This window comes from Nestor notabilis, unplaced genomic scaffold (genome assembly GCF_000696875.1).
Source record: "Nestor notabilis isolate BGI_N333 unplaced genomic scaffold, ASM69687v1 scaffold27407, whole genome shotgun sequence".
Lineage (NCBI taxonomy): Eukaryota > Metazoa > Chordata > Aves > Psittaciformes > Psittacidae > Nestor > Nestor notabilis.
In genome coordinates this window covers 9,900-32,391 of record NW_009936425.1, presented here as the reverse complement: position 1 = coordinate 32,391, position 22,492 = coordinate 9,900, and the positions used below count along the sequence as shown (strand labels likewise).

The 22,492-nt window shown below is 43.9% G+C and overlaps 1 protein-coding gene across 1 annotated transcript in view; it reads left to right on the top strand.

Moving 5' to 3' along the window:
• Positions 1-767: 767 nt before the first annotated feature.
• Positions 768-22,492, top strand: part of MYOM3 (myomesin 3) — a 24,281-nt gene continuing 2,556 nt past the window's right edge. The window contains exons 1-31 of the mRNA XM_010018346.1: positions 768-874; positions 1,024-1,098; positions 1,775-1,934; positions 2,148-2,305; positions 3,408-3,503; positions 4,123-4,211; positions 7,050-7,094; positions 7,314-7,454; positions 7,764-7,925; positions 8,206-8,347; positions 8,440-8,639; positions 8,946-8,999; positions 9,325-9,452; positions 10,026-10,209; positions 10,870-11,044; positions 11,651-11,772; positions 12,424-12,611; positions 12,788-12,914; positions 13,228-13,406; positions 13,483-13,597; positions 13,843-13,999; positions 14,373-14,482; positions 14,960-15,004; positions 15,134-15,270; positions 16,831-16,975; positions 18,098-18,157; positions 19,024-19,091; positions 19,360-19,470; positions 20,326-20,413; positions 21,465-21,503; positions 22,004-22,109. Of these exons, the coding sequence (XP_010016648.1) occupies positions 768-874; positions 1,024-1,098; positions 1,775-1,934; positions 2,148-2,305; positions 3,408-3,503; positions 4,123-4,211; positions 7,050-7,094; positions 7,314-7,454; positions 7,764-7,925; positions 8,206-8,347; positions 8,440-8,639; positions 8,946-8,999; positions 9,325-9,452; positions 10,026-10,209; positions 10,870-11,044; positions 11,651-11,772; positions 12,424-12,611; positions 12,788-12,914; positions 13,228-13,406; positions 13,483-13,597; positions 13,843-13,999; positions 14,373-14,482; positions 14,960-15,004; positions 15,134-15,270; positions 16,831-16,975; positions 18,098-18,157; positions 19,024-19,091; positions 19,360-19,470; positions 20,326-20,413; positions 21,465-21,503; positions 22,004-22,109 (3,713 nt within the window). The remainder of the gene's footprint in view (positions 875-1,023; positions 1,099-1,774; positions 1,935-2,147; positions 2,306-3,407; positions 3,504-4,122; positions 4,212-7,049; positions 7,095-7,313; positions 7,455-7,763; positions 7,926-8,205; positions 8,348-8,439; positions 8,640-8,945; positions 9,000-9,324; positions 9,453-10,025; positions 10,210-10,869; positions 11,045-11,650; positions 11,773-12,423; positions 12,612-12,787; positions 12,915-13,227; positions 13,407-13,482; positions 13,598-13,842; positions 14,000-14,372; positions 14,483-14,959; positions 15,005-15,133; positions 15,271-16,830; positions 16,976-18,097; positions 18,158-19,023; positions 19,092-19,359; positions 19,471-20,325; positions 20,414-21,464; positions 21,504-22,003; positions 22,110-22,492) is intronic.

Genomic DNA, 22,492 nt, shown 5'->3' with positions numbered 1-22,492 from the left:
TAAAGCATTATCCTCTTAAAGTACTGAACTTTACCTTGTCAGCAGCCTAGACAGACAGGTAGGAATACAGGCTGAAGAAGTGCTCTACCTCGGCAACTGGAACTGGTTAGTTCCAGAAAACCCACTTGGATTTTCCAGCTGCCACAGCCAACCAGTGGTTTCTGCACAGCAGCAGTGCCCACTTAACCCCACACCCCCAGGCCACATCCGCACACAGTGCCATTACCACCTGGTCACGGGCTGTTTGGCATCACACCTACCCCTGCAATAGTGTTTCCAGACTAAAAATCTGCTTATTTTCTAAACTCCTCCTCCATATCTCACCATCTGGTGTTCCTTATTTTGTCCCTAACCTGTGTCCCTCCAATCCCTCCTCATCCATCTGCAGGCTATATTGGGGTTCTGATCTAATGGAACTCGCTGGGAGAATATCCACCAGATTTAGAGCATAACATCAGTTCCAGGAAAACAAACCTACCTACAAGTTGCTGACTGCTTACTGTTGTGGTACAGCTTCAGCTGCTTTTGAAGACTTACTGATTTCTTTATCTGATTCCATTTTTCCCAGTAGCATCTCTAAACAAACCCCTTTCACAGTCTGAATGCCACAAGATAGTATCCTATGAACTTCTATTCACAGCCCTTGAACATCAAAGCAAAGCAAGGACTTAGGATAACCTAAAGAGATTCTGTTAGGGTGTCTTATTCAAAAAACACTTTATGTTTTATTCTATTCCAGCAAGAAAATTAATTTCTGACTTCTCAGCATGGGAACCCGAACCTTCTTCCACCAGAGAGAGGAGGAGCACAAGGAAGAGAGGCAACACAGCCTGCAGATGACCTCCGCCACTAGGAAGAAAAAGTTCAAAACCAGGTAAGCCACAGAGCCAGGGCCAGGCCGAGTGAGCCAGATCCAGCAGGATGCTCTGCTCTCCACACTGAGCATTCCAACCTGTTGATTTTTGAGTTTATGAGATTGTGGAACCTTGTCTGGATTCTTTTACATGTGTCTGCTTCTGGAAGTGATGAAGAGGAGACTTTCAGCCCTTCAGAGTTATCAATAGCAGCTGCTCTTGCCTTGACCTCTGAAATCCCACTGTAAGTCAGAACTCAGCACGTGATAATGTATGTGAATACAGCCATTGTATGCACCATTGCATACATTTGTATATATATTTCCAACTCGTTTTGTTCAGATTCAATCAAGAGGTTCTTCCTTTAAAGAGAAACCCGCCCAACTTCAACTACAATGCAGGAAATGAAACTGCAGCACCCTGGTACCTGTGACAAGAAGCACTCACCCTGCTCACAAGCGAGGGTGTAAGAGAAAACAGATTTTATAGGAATAAATGGGAAATACAGCCAGATTACTAAATTAATGGTAACAGATGGAATTCCCTTTCTTTCCTAGAAAATCTTGGCAATGACCCTGATGCCCATCCTCCTGTCATGGCTGAACAACCCCAGTAGTTAGCAACAGCCCTCCTCCCTTTAATCTTTCTCCCAGTTCCCTGCCTGGGATTAAAAGTGGTCAAATAATGGGTCCCCTTCTTCTGCCACTAAGGTACTGTTTCTCATGGCAGAATTGCTGGTTCCTACGAGTAACACTGGCCAGATGTTCATATTCACATCACATGCAAGCTGATGTTTCTGTCCTGAACACTTTTTCTGATTTCACCAAAAATATGTGCTGCAAAACAACAACCAAAAAGACCAAAACAAAATAAAAAGCATTACCCTAACTTCTGTTGGCTTTTATCGTCCTGTGTTCCAGGGATTACAAGATAAGAAGAGAAGCTGACATCCTAGAGCTAGAACAGAGGGGGCAAAAGAGAATTCGGTTTGGGAATGACATGGAGAAGTTGGAAAAGGAGGTTATTTGGAACTGCAGACAGCTGCGTGTGAGAGCTGACCGGAAGGCCCTGCGGAGGAAGGTCAGATCAGTCATCTCTATTCTAGCAGAAATGCCAAGACTAAGTAGAATTCTGGGGAGGATCTTAAACCTGATCAGGCGTTGGGACAACCTCAAAACCATTAGCAATAGGGACAAGGGCTGACACTCCTGCCACTGAAGCATTATCACACATGTCCCTTTTGCAAAAGAGTCCATGTCACTATTGCCTTTATTTAGTCTGTCCTTGTCACAGGCCATAGAAAAGGCGCGTGTGGAGAAGGAATACATCGAGTTGCGTTCGGGGCGAGCACCGATGTTCTGGGTCCCGCTCAGAGTCCACACTGTCTGGGAGAGGATGGAGGTGACGCTGGCGTGCACGGTCCTGGCTTCCCCCCCGCCGCAGGTGACGTGGTACGTCTGCCCCAGCCACGACTCCTGCTGCTGCTCACAGCCTGTGTGTGTTTGGGGAAGCAGACGGGAGTAACAGTGTCCTGCTAGGAAAAGGAAGGGGGAGCTTCAGAAACCACAGAAAACACTTCAACTCTCCTGTTCCACTGGTAGGACCAGTAAAGACATGAAGTATTCAGTGGGCTGTGGAGGCAGTGGACAGTCCCATGGGGCTCCTTCTGGGATAGGGCTGATATTCATGTAGGTTTTCCTGCTTCCCAGCTGCTGACCTCCGGCCTGAGAGCAAAATTTAAGTCTCAGAAACCAGAACTTACTGCCAGCACTAAATCACCACATACATACAACACCACCAAGGCTTGGCTACTGTGGATACTACGCAAGTTGTGGCACTAAACTTCTACTGCCTCTTGAATTTGTAAAATACAAAGCAACTCTTTCATTTACTCAGCTTTGTGTATCTCTCAAACCACAGGAGAGGAAGTGTGACATACCAGGCCTGACTGCAGCATTTACCATTAATAACAGAGGGATGGAAACAAATGAGAGATCAGCTCAAAAACAGGTTGCAAAGTGTGCTTGGATCAGTTTGGTGAAGCGACTAACTATTGCTCCCATGGAAGGTGTGAAGTATGCAAACATTTGGATTACTAATGACTTCGTAGGCAGCTAACTCTGCTATTGTCAGAGCTCCTGACATCCTCTGCCCTTCCGGAGCAACCTCTTTGGATTATTCAAAGAGCAAAGAGAGGATGAACCTCCCACAGATCCCCAGTGGGGACAGAAAAGCAGGAGCCATCTGCTTCGAGTCCCTTGCACCGGCTGCAGTGACGGGAGCGTACACTGGGGAGGAAGCACTGAGCCAACACGAAGCTGCTGCCACAGCCTGCAGCAGCCCTGGGGAAGGGGCACGGACAGGCTGGAGGGGTCTGGTTACTTACAGGGCTCTGCTCAACTGACATGGGAGACCCCTGGGAAAGGGAACGGTGTCTGCTCCTTTTCACTGTTGTGCCTCTGTTGTGCTTGACATGGTTAATTTCAGAATAAAGAGTGGGTTCTACCAGTGGATTTCTCTGCCTCTCAGCACGTCTCCTTTGTGCTCACGCAGGTACAAGAACGGAGTGCGCATTGACCCTCGCCTGGCCCCAGCAGGAAAGTACAAGATAAAAAACAAGTTTGGGATGCTGACCCTGCACATCAGCAGGTAACGGGTGTGCTCCTGTCTGAGTTGTTTTTTTCAGTTCAGTAAGACCTGCTCTCTCTAAAGCCCCACTTTGTGTATGCCAAATAGCAAAACATAACTCTCTGGAGCCTGATCTGCTCGACTGTAGTGAGCTGGAGCCAAACCTCTGCCATCAGGAAGTGATCTCAGCAGCAGTTCATGAGGCTTAAAAAAATCTAACAAAACATTTAGAGCCTTTTTGCCTTTACGCCTCTTTCTAGGCATGGAGAAAATGTCCTCATTCAGAGTAAGGCTGTGCCCATTAAGAGCACTCCACGAGCACATGTACCACTGTGATTTAGCATCAATTGTAATAAATTAGTTCAGATCTGCAAATTATACATGTGCTAAAGTGGAACAGTGTTCCACAGGTCTTTTGCCAGTTCATCACTTGAGATGTTTTGCTTCTGGGTACCAAGAGAAAAAATTGGCCACAAGTATAAGAAATCTTTGTAACCAAAAGAAAAAGCAGCTTCTTGCTAAAAGCCAGTTATCTACTTCTGACTTCTAGGATTAAAGGGGAACTCCCTTGAATTTGTCCTGTGACAAGGCTGAACAACAACTGAAAGCTAAAAAGGAGGGGAAATGTTTTTTTTTCCAGATGCTCCATGGAAGATTCTGCTGAATACAGTGTTGAAGTTAAGAATCAGTATGGAGAGGCTTATTCCTTTGCTACGGTGCTTGTCAGGAGTAAGTACAAAATGCCCCTTTGGTTTTAAACTTTCAGATTCCTTAGATTCTTAAAACTATTTTCAAAGCTATACATTGTATCATAGGAACATACAAGAACTTTGGGAAAAACCAGAGAAAGAAGCAAGTGCTCTGTTAATAGGAGAGAACTTCTCTCAGCTATTAATTAGTGAGGAGAAAGCCCAACTGGCCAATATAATCCTTAGCTACCACTAACTAGCATGTATGTGGCTGATACAATGGCTCTTCTTTCTCAGTCGCTTCTGGACTGAGGCAAAATCTTCCAGATTCCATAAGGACACAGCTGTCCTTATGTGCTAAAACTGTACTAAATTTAGGTACTTACTTCCCCTGGACTGATACAAATCAGACATAAGTTAAACATGTAACAGGCTTAGGCTCTGCTGCATTTCTAACGACAGGCATGTGCAGTGAGATGCTGCACAAAATGCTGTATTTCTCTCTCAAATCAGTAACTACCAAGACCAAATACAAGATCTTCTTCTCTGATCTCTGCTGTTCTTAAAATAACTGGTGTAGACTCGTAGATGCACATTCTGCACAAGTCAAATCCAGACATATGGTGAAGGAAGAAAACTACCAGTACTTCAAAAGGGAAGTTATATCAAGCATTAAGAAATATGCAGTGCAGTCTCACAGGATAATAGTTTTGCTGTTCACATTTCATACATATATAAGCATATACATAAAACCTAACAATTTTGTCATAAAGAGCCTGAACAGAATAGACCGACAGAACTGCAGAGAACTAAATGCTTCAGTGGGACTAAGCAAGTCTAGGGAGTAATTCAAGTGGTAACAGATGACAAGGAAAGGAACAGGTTTGCTTTGGGTCTTACTGGTCAAGAATAGATGGGTTTCTTTGACTGACTGAACTGCAAAGGCAGCTTAAACTATTTCTTCAGACAGAAGGGGTTTTGTTTGATTTAGACAGTATTTTTATTGCTAGTGCTTTAATATATTCTTGGCTCTGTCATGGGTTATGTTATTATCACACTTATTCTTTGCATGAATGCCGTCTGGGGATACATACACACACAGAAGAAGGTGGCTCCAGAACTGGTACGAAGTGTGTTGTTTATGGCAGCTTCCAGGTGCTTTAAACAGTCTCCAATTCAGCATATCTGGAAATATGCAGCACTCATTTACCAATTGTAAAGGGACATGTGAATAGCCCAGAAAACCTTGAGTTGCAAGTCTGCCCAGGTTCCTATTCCCTGTACCCAGCAAAAGCCACCAGCAACACCTCTCTGCTGTAAAAGTTCTTAAGGTATGTCCAGGCCTCAGGAACGGAGCCTTTGCCATAAAGCACAGGCAGCTGTCTCAACAATAAAATGCAATAATGACATACTCCTCCCAATTCCAGTCAGAATCTCTAGGGTCAGAGCAGGCAGATGATAAGAGTAAGGGCTGTGATCTGTCCCAAAAAACCTTGGAGGGGGCTGTTCTCTTCACCTTTAATGCCTGACTGAAGTGCCCTGCATCAGCCTGACCCACATTTCAAACCCCTTGCAAACCCTGTTCCTTGTGACTGCAGGTGAGAGGCCTGCACTGTTCCTTCTGCCTTGACCCTGCCTAATGCCACGCCAGTAACATGAGTCTTCCTTTTGCTATTTGCATGTAACATTCTGAAAATAGAGACCACACCAAGGCCTTAATCCTGCCTCCACTGGAAACATTCCTTATCCCCCAGGCAGGCTGATGGCATCTCTCTTCCCAGCCCCACACTGTCTGGAATACCCTTGATGCCAGGGGAGGGTCTCTGGGATCAGTGATTCCTGCAGCAGCAGTTCACCTTCCCTAAAGACACTGCCGAGGGTCTCACAGGACCTGGGATGCGGTTGCACCTCTCATGCTTCTACTTCTTTCCTCTTCAGCTGTTAACACCCAGTCCTCATCTTTGCTTATGAGTGAGCTCTGCTACTGTCAAGCTTCACTCACTGAAAAAAGAGACATTATTTTATGTGTGTTTCTTGCAGCTTATAAAGATAGGAAAGTGTCTCAATTGCACCCCGTGTTAAGTGCATCAGTTCTTAGATTTCAGCTCCAAACAATTCATTTTGTGCTGCTACAAGCAGTGCTCACAAGCTAGATTAGTGAAGCACTTGGGTACAATGCCTCCAAAGAACCCACGGCTGTTGAAGCAAGTGATTTGGTAGGAAACACACTTCCCTTGGCTCCAGGAGTTACCTCAATGTCCCAGGAGAGTTATCAGTTAAAGCTTGAAGTCCCAGACCCTGGTAGTCTTCAAGAATCCCACATCATCCTTTGGGAATGCTGCTTAAACCCAGGGGTTTGGCCAAATCCCACTTCCAGTAATGTTTATGACCCCTTTTCTGTGCTGTATGTGTCAATGAGTCACTGTCCTGCTCGGCCTCCAAACAGGGACATCACTGAGGCATTGCAGTGATGGGTGATCCTAGGGGACACTACCATACCAGTACACTCATGCCAGAAGTTGTAGCTCCCTGTACACAGGCTTTGATCCAGCAAAACATCCCCAGTGCAGTCTTGTTAAAGACAGAAGCCCAACTGAAACCCCTCCCTCAGCTCTGAGCAACTTAGGAGCATTTATAGCAGTACTCCTTGCACTCGTGTCATACGAACCATTTCCTGGATAGCTGCATCCTTAGTTGTTTGTGCCAGTCATCAGCTGTCATATGAATGAATGTGTGATCCCATGATGACACTCTGAAGGTTCACAGTAGGAGGTGCTTTGAGGGAAAACCCCAGTTTGCTGAGTATCATTATATGGTTTTGAGGGGAAGATAAACACTGGCAGGAGATTCGCTAAATGTGTTTTCCCTTATCTTACAGAGTATTATGGAAAGGAGTCAGGATTTGATTCAGAAATATACAGAAGTGAGTAAATGATTGTTGCTATTATTATTTCTTTTCTTTTTATAGCCTGAAGGAATTTGATTCTTTTTGAATCGGAGCTATAGCTTTCCCTACTGGCTGACTGCACATGAGAGGTGCAAGGCTTAGCTACCACTCTAAATACATGACAATAAAAACACTACAAGGAGGAAGGCTCTCAGGAGTCTCTTTATCATCCTGACTTCTACTCTTTTTTCACAGGATCCCTTATGGCCAGAGAGGCAGATTTTGCTTTTCCACTAAAACCCTTATTTGCAAGAGAAAAGGAGCCCTTCACCCTTTCCTGTTACTTCTCTTCTGATTTACCTGAACACCAGCAAAACATCACCTGGTTCAGAGATGGTTTGTATGCAACAACTACGTTTATATCCATTGCCCTATACAAATAGTTTTTACTCACTAATTCATCTGAAGCTTTCACTGGACTGCAAGCTCTTCAGGCCAAGGACCATGCTTTTTGCTCTGTATTTGTGCACAAAGGGAACAGAGAGGCATAGCAACCAAGTAGGGTCAGAGTCCATGGCTGTAACTCAGAGGCACAATAATAATATCAGGAGTGTTTTACAGCTCCCTCATCTTGCTGGGTGGTTTCTTTTGCCCTTGAATCACCCAGTGCTGGGGGAGTCCTTCACCCCTTCTTGTGCTTCACAGGAGAGTTGCTGCAGAACTCTGAATGCCAGGAACTAAAGTACCAAGACCGGGAGGCTTCTCTGACCGTGGCATGTGCTCACAAAGAAGATGAGGGATTCTACACTATCCATGTGCCCTCGCTGGATGGATATAAAGAGCAGACCACTTACGTATTTGTTAGAGGTATAAGGATTCTATCTTAATTAGAACAAAAGCTCTCTTCCTAATAGCTTGGCACAAAGGAATTCACAACCTCACACACAACAAGGTATCTCCCAATTTTGCACATGGATACAGTTATCAAAGTGTCCAAATCTTATTTTTAGTAGTGACTGAGGTATTAGAAAATATGACTTGTGTTACAGGATGTAGGCCCTTAGACACTTAAAATTAAGCTACTGAATGAAAATTTGGGTACAGAGAGGAAAAAACCCCTAAACATTGTCCCTTGGTGTTTCCATAGATGCTGCAGCAGAAACAGCCGGTGCACCTGGGTCCCCCCTCAATGTGAAATGCCATGATGTCCATAAAGACTGCTTGACCCTCTCCTGGGTGGCACCCAGTGATCATGGAGGAAGTCCGGTCCTGGGATACTATATTGAAAGGTCGGTATGTTCATCACCTTTGAGCAAGAAAAGCTCATGATGGTGTTGTGGAAAAACCATGCAGGAAGTCCACGGGCTGTGTTTCACCTCAGGTGTGTTGCTGGGTCAGAGGATTGGGTCCCATGCAATGAGAAGCCTGTGAAGACCTGCAGACACCCTGTCTTGGGTCTTGCGGAAGGACAGACATACCAGTTCCGCGTAAAGGCTGTCAATAAACAGGGCGTAAGTCATCCTTCAAAACCCAGTGATCCAGTTACAACATATGACTCCAGCAAGGACAAGAGAGTGACAGGTTTGTACTACAACCAGGCAAATGTGCTCCTTAAGTACAGTGTGAGGCTGCAGGTGTAACTGAATGGGGTTTGCCCAGGTTCTCCCCATGCTCACAAACATCACTGCGGTGCTGTCATGCTGAACTCACCTCAGTGCTACTGTGAACAGAGAAAGATCAAAATACCCCTTATGACATTTCACTGTATGTGTAATGAAATGGATATAATCATGTATAGTGAAGTGACACAGTCCTGGGCTCTGCCTCTCCTGACAAACCCCAAGCATCTCCTCTCAGGGGCTAACATTGCCCTGTTTGATGTTGCAGTTATTCAGTACGATGAAGGCCGGACGATAGAAATCCTGAAGGATGACCTGGAAGGTAAGTTCAAAACTCTCCTGAGCCATTCTCTCAGAGAGGAATGATTGTTCTACAGTCATGAGGTCTGCAACAACCTGACCCTGGAGAAAACATGCTTAGGATAATAGATACATAAGACATCATTGTAAGGGGCACAAGGATCAGAACCTTACAGCACAGCCTTTTATAATAATCTTGGTTTGCCTCTATGTCCCCAAAGAGTTTAAGACTCCTCCTTTATATTGAAGACTCTTACTTTATAGTGGGAAAACATAACCCATTGTAAAAGAACTCTTTGTTCCTACAAGGCTATAACTAAAATAAAGCCTATTCTGACTTCCCACAGGACATATTAAAGTTCCCTTGCCACCCACCAATGTTCATGCAAGTGAGGTCAGAGAAGATTATGTGGCTTTGGCGTGGGACGAACCAGATCCAAGAGGCAAAGAGCCACTGCAATATTATGTGGAAAAGGTAAGAAAATAACATCACATAGGAGAGAAACTGCAGAACAGAACCACTTATTTTTGAGGTCTGTAGCTCAGACAAGGGTGTTCCCTGGGTCGTAACTAGAGAACTACAGCCTCACACTAAGCTCAGCCCCTCTCCAGCTCCACAGCTCACTTGAGCTATGATCCACACTCCTGATACCAATTCAGGTAGTAATGATTAACAAAGAATAAACAAGTTTCACACCACACAATAGTGGTAGAGTTTTAACAGGAAGAATGCTCCTGCCCATAGGGCCCCTAAGTGTGGAAGAGCTGTGCAGAATGGCACAATGGCTCGCTTTCCTGTTCCCTACTCATCATTTTGCCAGCTAGTTTGTACCTCCTACTTCATACATACTCATTTCCCACCTACTGCACCATTTTTGCTGCAGAGGGGCCCTCTGTTGCCAAGGAAGGAAAGTTTGGGTTTATCAACAAGAAATACATCATTCATTGTTTGGTTGTTTTTTTAAATGCTTTCCTGTAAAGATCAGCTTTGTTATTGCTCAGGAGGGTTTTAAGCTTGAGTTGTAAATCATCACCTTTCTTGTTACAGTCACTTGTAGGCAGCAACTCCTGGCAAATGGTTAATCTGGACATGCCAGCTAATGCCCCAAGATTTGCACTCTTTGATCTTGTTAAAGGAAAATCATACTGCTTCCGCGTGCGATCTGTGAACAAGTATGGACTCAGTGAGCCGTCCCTGCCCAGCGAGCCTGTCACTGCTGGAGCAAAACTGGGTAATTGTGTCATTAGTGTGCTCTACACTGCTGATACAGAGAAGGAGAGGTACTCTGAAAGTAACATGTGGGCTCCCATGCCCCCCCTTTCCATTAAACCTCATGGTATATGGCTACACAGCAGTCGCTTTGATACCAGGAAATCTCTCCAAGCCTTAAATCCTTCTTTAATTGCTTTGCAGTTGGTCAGTGCAGTGTAAATCTAAGCAAGTAATGATGGGGAATTACATTTAATAAAATAAGAAAGAGTGGAAGCCTGTGTTTAATCCGTGTCTGCTTCCAGCTCTGTGTAAGAGGTGACAGGGACCGGGGTGGGAGGGAATGATGTGGCTGTGAAGGCAGCTTGGCCTGTTCCTGTTTCACAGCAGAGTTAACCAGAGTTCCTACATCAGTGCTGTTTCTCCTCCATCTCAGAGCAGGCTGAGTAGGTGTAACTGCAGCAATCAGTGGGCTGTACGGGAGAGGAATATGAGATACAGCAAACCCAAACACAAAAATTCAGGCTATAGACTGGGATGATGCCTGTGGCATTTGCTCTGATTTGAAAATGGTGCTGTGGAAAAGGTGAATAACTCAAACAGGCCAACTCGCTGATAGTTTTTTGGTTTAATTTATAAATTTTAACACCCCCATCTTTCTCTGTGCTTTTTTTTTTTTTAGCTCCTCTGCCTCCACCATCCCAGGTTTTAGCTTTCAGAGACACCAAGACATCTGTTGTTTTGCAGTGGGATAAGCTAAAGGATGGTCTGGAGCCCCTTGGCTACTACATATACTGTCGGGAGACTGGGACAGAAGAATGGCAAACTGTCAATAATAAGCCTGTGACATGCAACGAGTGAGTTCAGCTATTATACACCACTGGGAGCAGACAGGGTGTCAGCTTGGCTTCTTTATGGCTGGAGTCATATTTCAGCTAAAAAAAGAAATTTTCTCTGCACACACAGAGGCTTGCACACCCACAGCCACCGTGGCCTCTGTTAGCATGAAGTCTTGCTCACAGTCTCACTTTTACATCCAAAGTCAGACTGACAGCAAAGTCTGTGTCCATCTTCAGAGACTCGGGCTCTGCAAGGGGTGCATGGACCTTGTGGCACCAGCAGAACCACATCCCAGTTTTCTGCTTGCTTTCCCATAGAGTGGGTTGGTACCACTCAACACTCAGGATGGAAAATACCTCTCTAGCTGAGGGGGTGACACAGCAAGCAGAAAAAGTCCATTAAAAACTCCTATTTATTCTACTGACAACATCAGCCAACCCAGGCAGAGAGATACCTGGGTTTATTGGTGCCGTTTTACATGACACAGTGCACTTTAACACGAAATGGCAAGTAATGGTTTTGTCAGTAATAATGCCTCCCTGAAAGGCCTTGCTGTTTGCTCAAAAGACTGTTTACCTGTACCCTGAACAGTCGAACACTTACAGATTAATTTCGTCTCCCAGATTTACTGTTCCTGGGCTGCAGCCTGGAAAAGAATATGTCTTCTGTGTGAAGTCTGTCAGTGAGGCAGGACTCAGTGAAAGCTCACCAGAAACAGATCCCATTGTTGTACGACCAGCTATTGGTAAGTACTAACATCCAGCTGTGCATACACACTGAAATCCAGTCCCTCAAATCACGGATCTACATGCAGAGCTATTATTACACGGAATGGTAATGTCGAGCAGGCAAGTGAAGCAACAGGGAACTGAGTTTCTTGCAACCTGCAGCTTCTGCCGTGGATTGAGCTCTCCAAGGGTGGGCAGTTAACCACCATTTGGCTTAGCAGCATGTTACATTCTCAGGGTTTGCGACTGGTACAAGTGACCACAGTAAGTGCTCAATTGTGCTGGTACCTGAAACCAGCATGGTGAATTCCTCTGGGGCAGCTACCAAACACAGCCAACCACTGAACCAGCATCTACCCCTCTATCTTCTCCATTTTATCGACCCTGTGCTTCCTGTTTTCTGCCAGACAAACCATAAAGCGACATGCAAGGAACGTCCTGAGACACATCCATGACTTTTGCTGTGACTTCCAATAAGGATCTGGTCATTTTCAAATACTTTTACACTGCAGAAGTAGTATTAGGGGAACTTAACGCAAACAGAATCACATCTGGAATGAGCAGAGATGTCCTCAGCCCAGTTCATCCCAAACCAAACCTCTTTTCCCAAACCCTAGATCCCAAACCTGCACTGAACAGCCTGTCCTCTCTCTCCCTTTGCTGTGCAGCGTGTCCATCAGCACCGCATGGGTTTGTTCTCCTGCACTGCGGGAAGACCAACATGACCATCGCCTGGAAGCCCCCGAAGCGTAAGGGAGGAGCAAAGATCCTGGGTTATTTCCTAGATCAGCATGACATGGCTGAACTGGACTGGCATGAAGTCAACATTCAGCCCATTCCTCAACGAGTTTACACGGTATTCACTTAAGATATAAAAGCATCCTTCTTTACGCACAGTGGGAAATGCAGCTGTAACGAGGGTTGAGGAGCTTTTCCTCTAATTCCTCTAGTCCAGAGCTCTCCTCCTCCCCTCACAAGATGACAACCACGCAGGGCTGTGCTAATAATGTGTTTGTACTTCTGAACCCAAAGGTGAGCAACCTTGAGGAAGGTCACCTGTACCAGTTCCGTGCCTCTGCTGTGAACATGGCTGGTGTTGGGGAAGTATCTGAACCCAGTGACTTGTTCAAATGTGAGGAATGGACAATGCGAGAACCAGGTACCTCTCCTGCAAAACCAGACAGAAAAGTATTACGGGGTGTACTAGTTATGGCCTCACCCTCCTGTGCATCCAAGCGACTTCTGAAAACTACAGGTCTGAATGAGGGTGCTCCCAGCACAGAAAGCACAGACACTTCCCAGGGAAGTTTGGATTCAGACACAGGGTATTATTTCTGCACAGAAAGCACCTCCTATGGAACCACTACTCTCTTGTTATCATAAACCTCTGCTTTCTGATCTCAAACTCAAACAAAATGCAGCTGGTTGCATTTTTAATGTCACCATTTGACAGCCTGCCTTTCTTTGAACAGGGCCCCCTTACGATGTGCAGTGCTTTGAAGTAAGAGATTCATCCCTGCACCTCCGTTGGGAAGCTCCACTGTACACAGGAGCCTCTCCAGTCACGGGCTACTATGTGGACATGTGTGAAGAAGGGTCAGAGGATTGGAAACAAGTGAATAAGCAGCCCACAGCCACCACCCATATGAAGGTCTGTACATTTGTTTAGTATCTACATGTCACTTCTCATGTAGTCTCATGATAACTCCCATCATTGTTTCCTGCAGGTTTCAGATCTGGAGACAGGGAAATGCTACATTTTCCGAGTAAGAGCACAGAACAAAGCTGGAATTGGACCCCCTTCGCTCCCCTCAGATCCTGTGGTGGCTAAAACCAAACCTGGTATAAAACTAAAAGTGGTGAGATTGTGCGAGTCTGTAAATACTAGGATGATTCCAGTAAAAACCTGCTTTATGGAACATCAGCTTCATGTTTCATAGCAAGAATGAACCTCAGACAAAATGAAGATTAGCAAATCAAACTGCTCGTATAAATTCACTCTAGCTGTACACGCTAGTTAAACGACCAGAAGCTAAGCCCTGATCTGTTTTGCTAAGGAATGTCTTGTGGGTTTTTTGCTTATACAGGCACAAATGAAATTGAACTTGGGGTCGATGAAGAGGGTTTCATTTATATGGCTTTTGAAGCTCCTGAAAAGAATGACTCCTCTGAATTTATCTGGACAAAGGACTATGAAGGGCCACCAGATGCTGACAGGGTTCAGATAGAAGAGAAAGGCAACAAGTGAGTAATATAACATACCCTAAGAAAACTAACTGCAAAGAACATACTAACACTGAGAAAAAGGAGAAGCCAAATGTTTCTCTCTCCTCCCAGTGTTCAGCCAAAATACATAAACACTATTGAACTGCATATATCTGAGTCTGATCTCAACTCTGGTGTCCATGAAACAGGGCATTCAGCACAGTCTCCAGGTCACAGAAGGGAAGCATCAGCCAACATGTTGCTGACGGGCTTGCCTTGCTCATCAGTGTCATATACAAACGACAACAAGCACTACATTCAGTGTTCTGGGTGTACCAAATGTGTTGCAGTCTGTTACAGAATGATTTCTGAGGAAATTTTAATGTTTATTGTTATTATTTTTATTCCTAAGATCTAAGCTTATACTGAAAGAGCCATCAGAAAAGGATCTGGGCATATATTCCGTGGAGGTCACGGATGTGGATGATGATATCTCGGCCAGCTGCACTTTAACAAAAGAAGGTAAAAACTAATAAATGACAAGAGCAAAAATCTGATGAGCCACAATTTTCTAATATTAGATGTCGAGAGGAAAGTTTCTTGTAGAGGAATAGTAAGTGGCTGACATCACTTAGTGATAGTGGCATCATTAGAAAGATGTTTCCCATTCCTTGAAGGCTCAAGCGCAGTTTCTTTTACAGTCCCCTGAGAAAGATCCCATGCTGCTGGAAGGTCGTTTTTCCATCACAGTTCAGATTTCACACACAGATACACTATCACAGCGACTTAAAACTTCAGTGCTTTCTGAATTGATACAACCAACATTTTATTCAGACATAACTAAGAATCTTTCAGAACCTTTTCTAGTCTTCCCCGCTACTGAATGTTTTGTACTTACCTTCTTGACGTAAATAAAGCTAATGAGCAAATTACATTAAATTGATACAATGCATTTGGTTTGGCCTGGTTGTATTAATCTTGTTACTCTTTGCATTTCAGATCTGGACAAGTTATTGAAACGCAGCCATGAAATCAGGAACCCACGTAAGCTGAACCAGGAAGAAGCCGTTCCCATACGGACAGGCTGACAGGGGAACCCTGGTGTAACCCTGGCTAAGCCAAATCCTGTGCTTTGCCTGTGCATTCCCCTCCATGGTTCTCTCTGTTTTCCAGTGATCAAGCTGATATCTGGATGGAACATTGATGTTCTGGAGAAAGGAGAAGTGCGGCTGTGGCTGGAGGTTGAAAAGCTGTCGCCAAATGCAGAGCTGCATTTAATCTTCAATGACAAGGAGCTCACAAGTACTCCGGTATGTTCCGATTGTCTGTAATTCTGACTGACTCCCCCCATGCTGAACAGGGAGGTAGAGCAAACGGGTACATTCCCAGTGCTCTGAATTCCCATCAGATACTTTGGTGTGTGGTTTTGGAGGAGCTTGGTTTGCCACCGTGCAGAAAAGTCTGATTCAAGCTGCCCAGTCCTAGCATCGAGCAAGGCTGCAACACTGATGCTGTTAGTGCAGTACTCCTCAATGCTAACGCCAGCAAAACCTTTGGTGGTAACACTCAGAGAACATTCTTCCCTACCCTGCTTCCCTGGTATCCACCCCCTCCCTAGAGGGTGCCTCTGGCAATCCTGCCACAGCAGACACTGCCCTTTTCTAAGGGAATTTTCTGACCACAAACCTCAGCCATGTGTAATTAATTCATCTGACACCACAAATGCACCCCTGCTGGTCAGAGCCTTGTCTTGGATGAACAAACTCATCTCATTTGAGTGGGTGCTAAAGAAACACCATCTCTCACAATGAGGCAGAATACTTTTCTTCTGCTTTAGCAAGCAAAGCTGCAAGCTTCCACCCTGTCTGCTTGGACTGAACATGGACATATTTGTCAGTCCGAGGCCCTGGAAATAACACTCCTCATGTGTCACAGTGCACCCCAACCTTCCAATACATTTTAAAAATGGTCCGACCCTCTCCCTTGTTTTCCCATATCAAGTTAATATTCTAACATTTAAAGAGCATTTGGAATGACAGAACCAGAGGGGAGAACAGTTGAGAATGAAGAGCTGTATAAATCATTCGCCTGTGGTTAAACACAGTGGAGCATTGCCAAGACAACAAACAGAGCAGATGTAACAAAGGGATGGGACAAGGCCAGAGGATTTCAGAGCTGTTAGTGCCACTTTGGGTTTTTAAAGCAATGGGGAGCAAGTTTATTGAAGGCTTTATCTATTCCAAGAACTGTCTTTTCTACACTGGAGAGCTGACATGGTTATGCACAATCACAAGGTATTTGTCCAGCTCTTTGTAATGATAATATTTGCTCAGAGCAAACAAGGCAGTGAGCCTTTATGGTAAGGCAAGGCCTTAATATTTGTGCTCAAGCATCTGGCAGGTTTCAGGGTGTATGTATAAAGGGTTCAACAGTGCTTGCACGATGTCAACAGGGTGGCAATATTACTCATCATTGCCCAAATATGCAATTAAATGCCACAGACATGTAACTAAGTGCAATACTTCCATTATACTAAAAAACATACAGATTCTGGTAAGCTGAGAAGTCTGGAGTATCCAACATGGAAGAACATATTGTGTCATGTGGTTTTAACAGAAACTCTCTCCCAGAGAAAAGTCCTGCTGTAAGCAACTGTACTCTACCCCTATACATGACCTAACAGGAGATGAACCTCAGAGTAGAGAACATCAGAGTGCATTGGCTCCACCACTCCTCTCAGATGAGGATATGTGTACAAAAGGACTGTAGTGTCTGAGTGTTGAAGAAGATGCTATGCCAGGATCTGACCTTGGAACAGTTCTGCTGTGGAAAAACTATTCAGTTTCTCTTACTTCCTTTGTTTTACACAGACACATAAAATCAACTTTGTCAAAGCGAAAGGTCTCGTAGAACTGATAATCCAGAACTTCTGTGATGATGATAAAGGGATCTACACTGCCCAGCTGCAAGATGGAAAAGCTAAAAATCAATTCACCCTCGTTCTTGTGGACGAATGTAAGTGGAAATTCAGGATCAAATATAGCCTGCCATGCTCAGTGGAAACTTTCTAGGCACTTAAGGCGCTGGAGTATTTCCGACTGTTATAATGGTTATAAATGGGGAGACCAAGTAGTTATTTTAGCACACATTTGAAGTCCAGGAATCATGTAAGAAATTACCTGAATTTCTCTTTAACATAAATCGAAGCTTTTGGTCTTACAAATAGGGTCCTTGAGGATAAAAATGGTCTGTTAAAGCAAAACATCCAGTGGAATGCTCAGTTATTTTTCCAAATGTTTTACATATTATCCTGCTATGGCAAACTGTACCTTGGCAGTAAACTCTATGATATATTATTACCTGGACTCATTTATCACAGGACACAGGCTGACTATTCAGTGTATTTAGCAGCTGCTTAATTGCATTAAACTGAATGCAATGAAGAAACCAATGTCCACTGTACTCAAGGAGGAGTCCAAGCACCAAAGCAAGCTGAACACAAAGCAGACAGGGTCCTTGTATATGCTAGTATGGAGAGCCCTTTTTAAATCCATTAAAAATAGAAAGTAACAGGATTCTCATTCAAATACTCCCCCATAAAGTGTCTATCTCTATTTTCAATTCTTGCAAACAGTTTGCTTTCAAGTTACCTTCTAAAGCTTCCAAACTTTCTGAATGGAAAGTGTCTATAAAATGCCAAATCTACTCGACTCCCTTTACAGCTGGTGGAGAACAAGTGGCAGTTTTAGAGGGATTCACATGCTAAGTTCAGGATATAAAATAAGTTTGATGAATTGTGCTCTAAAAGTGCCCATTTTCCTTTACTGACAATGAAGGAAAGAGAGACTGTCTAAAGCAGAGGGAAATTCTGTGCTCTCTGTGCCTTCTGTGTTTGTAACTTTTTAAGGATTTTCATGTCAGGGTTTCTAGCCTACCTTTCTGTATGGCCAAAACTCCTGTTTCACTTACTAAATGCAGGGGTTCTCAGCGGAGACCAGGGGCAGCTCATGCATGGGAGGTGCCCTACAGCCAAATACCCCAGCTCTCAGGATAATACTTTTCATGGTCATAAGTTTCTGAAGTGTTACACTGAGAAATAGTGGGAGTTGTTAACTCTGACCACTGCTGTTCTCACAGGTTTTGCTAAAGTTGCAGAGGAGGCTGATGCAAAACGAAGACAATGGAAGAAAAAGCAGGGTAAGATGAGCTGTAGGTTAGCAGAACCTGAGCAACTCCACTGAGTGCTTTAAATCCTTTGTCATCTCTTTGAAAGTGTATTATTTAAGCTGATTAACACATTAGGATAAGATCTTAAAAATCAAAATGATGTATTTAAACCAGGTGAGCCACAATCCTCAATATAGAGCTTTCCCAGCAGTGCTGGAAGACTGATCATTTTTGAACTCTGGAAACTGTCCAGTGTGAATATATACCATGGAATTCAGATCCACTCATTTGACTTGTAGAAAACAGGATTCTCTAGAATACATTCCCCTTCCATTTTATCCCCCATCTTATACCCATGAATAAGGACATTTATAAAACAGTTTCAGAGAAAAAAGTCCTACAATTGGAAAGGTGATCCCCTTCCAGCAGGGATAAAAATACTCACTTAATAACAACTTTGATACCAGGCTATAGGTCCAGTTTCCTGTCTTCAGAGATGTTTAGTGTAAGCTGAAAGTGTACATAAAGTAATCTGTCCCCCAGAATTGGGAATTAAAACGGAAAGTAGATGGCTTTTCTATTCTATTGGGATTCCCCTGGGAAATGCCTATCACCTCCTACACTGACTTGATGCAGAGTCAAAAGGACTTCTCAGGCAGCACCGTTAACTACAGTGTGAGACAGGATTCCTCAACAAAGATGCGTTACCTGAGGACATTAAACCCCAGCAATACTAACATGCTCTAACTGCGGTGAGCACTGCATCCAACACTCCGCTGTGTGAAGCGTTCCAGACACACGGCACCGCGGAGACCCACCGCTAGATGGGAGCATCTCCACAGGCAACTCTGCGGAGCGGCGAAATCCACTGGAAAGACATCATCTTTCTTTTACAGGCCCACATTTCATCGAGAACTTGAAATGGAAAGTTACAGAGAGCTGCGAAGTACTCCTGACGTGCAAGGTACTGCAGACTCTGAACTGCTTTAACGTTAAATTTTAGATGTGAATTTTAAGGGAAGGGTATGAACAGTGCCCATCCAAACACTGATCTGCAGACAAATTGAAGTTAAGAGAGAAAATCTTGGACAGAAATGTTAATAGAGAAGGAAGTTTCTAAGATTCTGAAGCAATCCTCTAATGCAAGTAATGTTTCATACCAGAAGGAAATCCAGGCAGTCAGAAGTAAAATGTGTTTGGGATGCTAACTTGTAAATGTTGACTTCAAACAGGCAGCAAACCTGAGCAAGGACACCAGCTTCCAGTGGTTCTTCAATAAGAAAGCACGGGCAGGTGGCACGTTTGATCCACAGACTGGGATAGGAACACTTTGTATTAAAAAGGTAAAAACCACAAAACAACTCAGAGGCTTTGCTGATCACATGAAAAGGTGAAAAATAGGTATTCCATGTGTGGTTTGGGTAGTGCCCCCTACATGAAAGAAACTGAGCAAATGCTGAGGAAAGCACAAAAGAATAAACCATTTCAAATTATAGTCAGATAGATCTGAATTGGAAATAAGACATTTTTAACAGGTTCTAATCTTAACTCTGCTCCAGAGAAGACTCAGCTGAGGAAAGGAGTGGGATGGTGTAGTCAGTTTTAGTGCAATCTCCGCATGGCTCAATGTGAATCTTGTTTGGGTTTGATTTTTCATCTTGATTTTAAACAGCCACATTACCTATAGGAAACAAGTAGCTTAATGTATGTGAAGGGGAATCTCTGCTCACATGGTCTGAGAGCCAGCAGGTCACTGCAGAGCATTGGCGAAGCCACACCAGGCAAATTCAGCATCACCAGTCCCAGCGGGCACCCAGCAACTGAGGGCGAAAGTGGAGACACCGACTACCCTTAACTGACAGCATCTTGGTTTGTAATGAACCAGAGCCCCCTCCAACCCTTCAAAGGAGGTTCTGGGGAAAATTGCCCTTTTTTGCCTTCATTTCTCACCAGTCCAGCCAAATTCATTCAGAGGAAGAAAGAAAATCTAAGCTTCCCCCCTTTTCCAAATCCTGCCCTATTTCAGTGATACATGAAATTGCTGGTGGGGTTCTGGGTGTGGGTTTGGTTTGGGGTTTTGGGGGGGGTTTAGTTTTGGGGGATTTTGGTGTTTGGTTGTTGGGTTATTTTGGGAGGGGTGTTGAGTTTGTTTTGTATTGTTTTAATAAATATGCCATGTGCACATATGTATTTGCTAGATAACCAAAGCAGATGAGGGCCAATACAAAGCAGTTGTTTCAGATAACCGAGGTGAGGACTACACTCAACTTGATCTCACAAAAGGAGGTAAGAGAACCTTGTACCAGACAATAATACACATGCACACCCTGCCTGGGATTCAGGTGGGATTTAAAACCAAATTTCATAGCTTTCTACCACAGTGTTACTTACAATAGTACCTACATGGTGTTACAGGGGTTAAAACCTGCCTTAAAAGTTACTGGTGAAATATAAAGTTTCCTGACCTACTGTAGCATATATATATATGTGTGTGTGTGTGTACTGAACATTTTAAAAATCACAAGTATTTCACTTGTGATTGGAGTCATAAAATGCACTGTGTAAACCAGCCTCTTATTCTGGAAGTTATACACAGCCCAGTGAACAGAACAACAGCTTCCTTTGTATGTGACCTCAGAGGGTTTTTGCATCTGCCCATACTGTACTTCATTTGATAACCCACAGAGAGTTTTTCCCTCCTGGACGTTCAGCCACTCTTCCAGAGCACCAGGAGCACAAACTTCCACTCAACATCCGCCACAAGTCAAAGAAATTCTGGGCTGAATTCCAACAGAATAGTTGCTAGAGAAAACAACTACATGGTACTGCAGATTCCTGCTGCACTTCTCAGTGTGCTGAATCTGCTCTGGAAATTGAAACCTAACCAGGCAGTTCTGACACCCTAATGTCATTTATACACATCAGCATTTACCAGGCTATAACCGTGTTACACATTCTGCTAATCACCACAGTCAGTAATGTTGCAGTCACTTCAACTCAGCATTGATCAGAACATTCTGCTTCCCAAGACTGAATCTTATCCTGATTCTTACCCTTGAATCTGTCACTTGAACCCGATACATAAATCTGCTTTCTGCAAGGCAATTTGTTGAGTGGGAAGGAAGAGAAAAGCATCTAAATTTAGTAAGAAATGCCCAGCTTCTAAAAATAAATGAGTCTGTGGCAAAAGCTCCATTCCTAATAAGTTTTGCCACAGAAAAAGACAAGCAACTACTAGATATAATACATCCTAAACATAATTAAATTAAGTTGGTAGATCAGATGTGATCTACTAAAAACTGTACTTATAGACACTGAAATCTTTATGTCTTTGCAGCATTTGAAGACCTTCTCAAGGAGCTGTGCAGGATCAGTGGTATGTCACTTGCTCACCAGCTGACACACTAATAGTGGAAAGGGAGAAGGTGGGGTGTCACCTCAGAGCTAACTGCTCAGGACCTGTCCCTGGGTTTGGGTCGGGTACACCACCCCCCAATTCCCATTGCTCTACTGTTAGAAGCACCTTTGAACTGCCAACGAGGGTGGTCAATAAATAAACCCAGGGACATAAACCCCTCTGCACTTACACATTAATTCTGTGAGCTTTACATGCTGCAGCCTGCTCCTTGTCACATCACTTGTGATGTGAATTTGGCCAAGTTGTACGAGATGTGTGTTCCAGACCCAAATCTCTAGAAGGGATGCTGCTAAAAAGATCCAGGGTCTCCAAGAGGTAGACTGCCATCCTACTTTCAGCTATCCACATCCTCCAGAGAGAAATGTTAACAGGTTGCTTGGGATTTTGTTTGCCTAACATGTAAAACTGTGCATTCTTCAGCATCCTCCTAAATTGCAGTCTTGCAATTCCACTTCTAGCTCTTTCTGCTACACCTCTCAAAATTCAGCCTACTGCAGAAGGCATCAAAATCTACACAGATGTGAAGTACTACACAGACTACATGAAAACAACCTGGTATCACAAGTAAGTCCCCAAATATATTCACAAGGCTTCTGCCATGCTGCTGCTTGTAACTGTCATCAAAATTAAACACACTGGGCCTGAGCCCATGGTTTAAGGTAGAGAGCTGTCTGAGCAAGGGCCAAAAATCACAATTTGCTCTGCATCCTGAATCTGGGAATTCCAAACTAAGCAGTCATGTTATTTTTATCTTAGCACTGCAGAAATATTTGTAAGTGATCATCTTTCCTAGAATGATAATGATGTTTTGAAGGTATTGCTCGATTACAGCCACCTTGGGTACAGGCAAGAAAAGGAGTTGGTTTGTTTCAAATTCTTTATTTCTACTACTCTGCACTTTCCAAAACCACTCTGTTCCCCCACTCTGAATAACAAATATTCCCAAA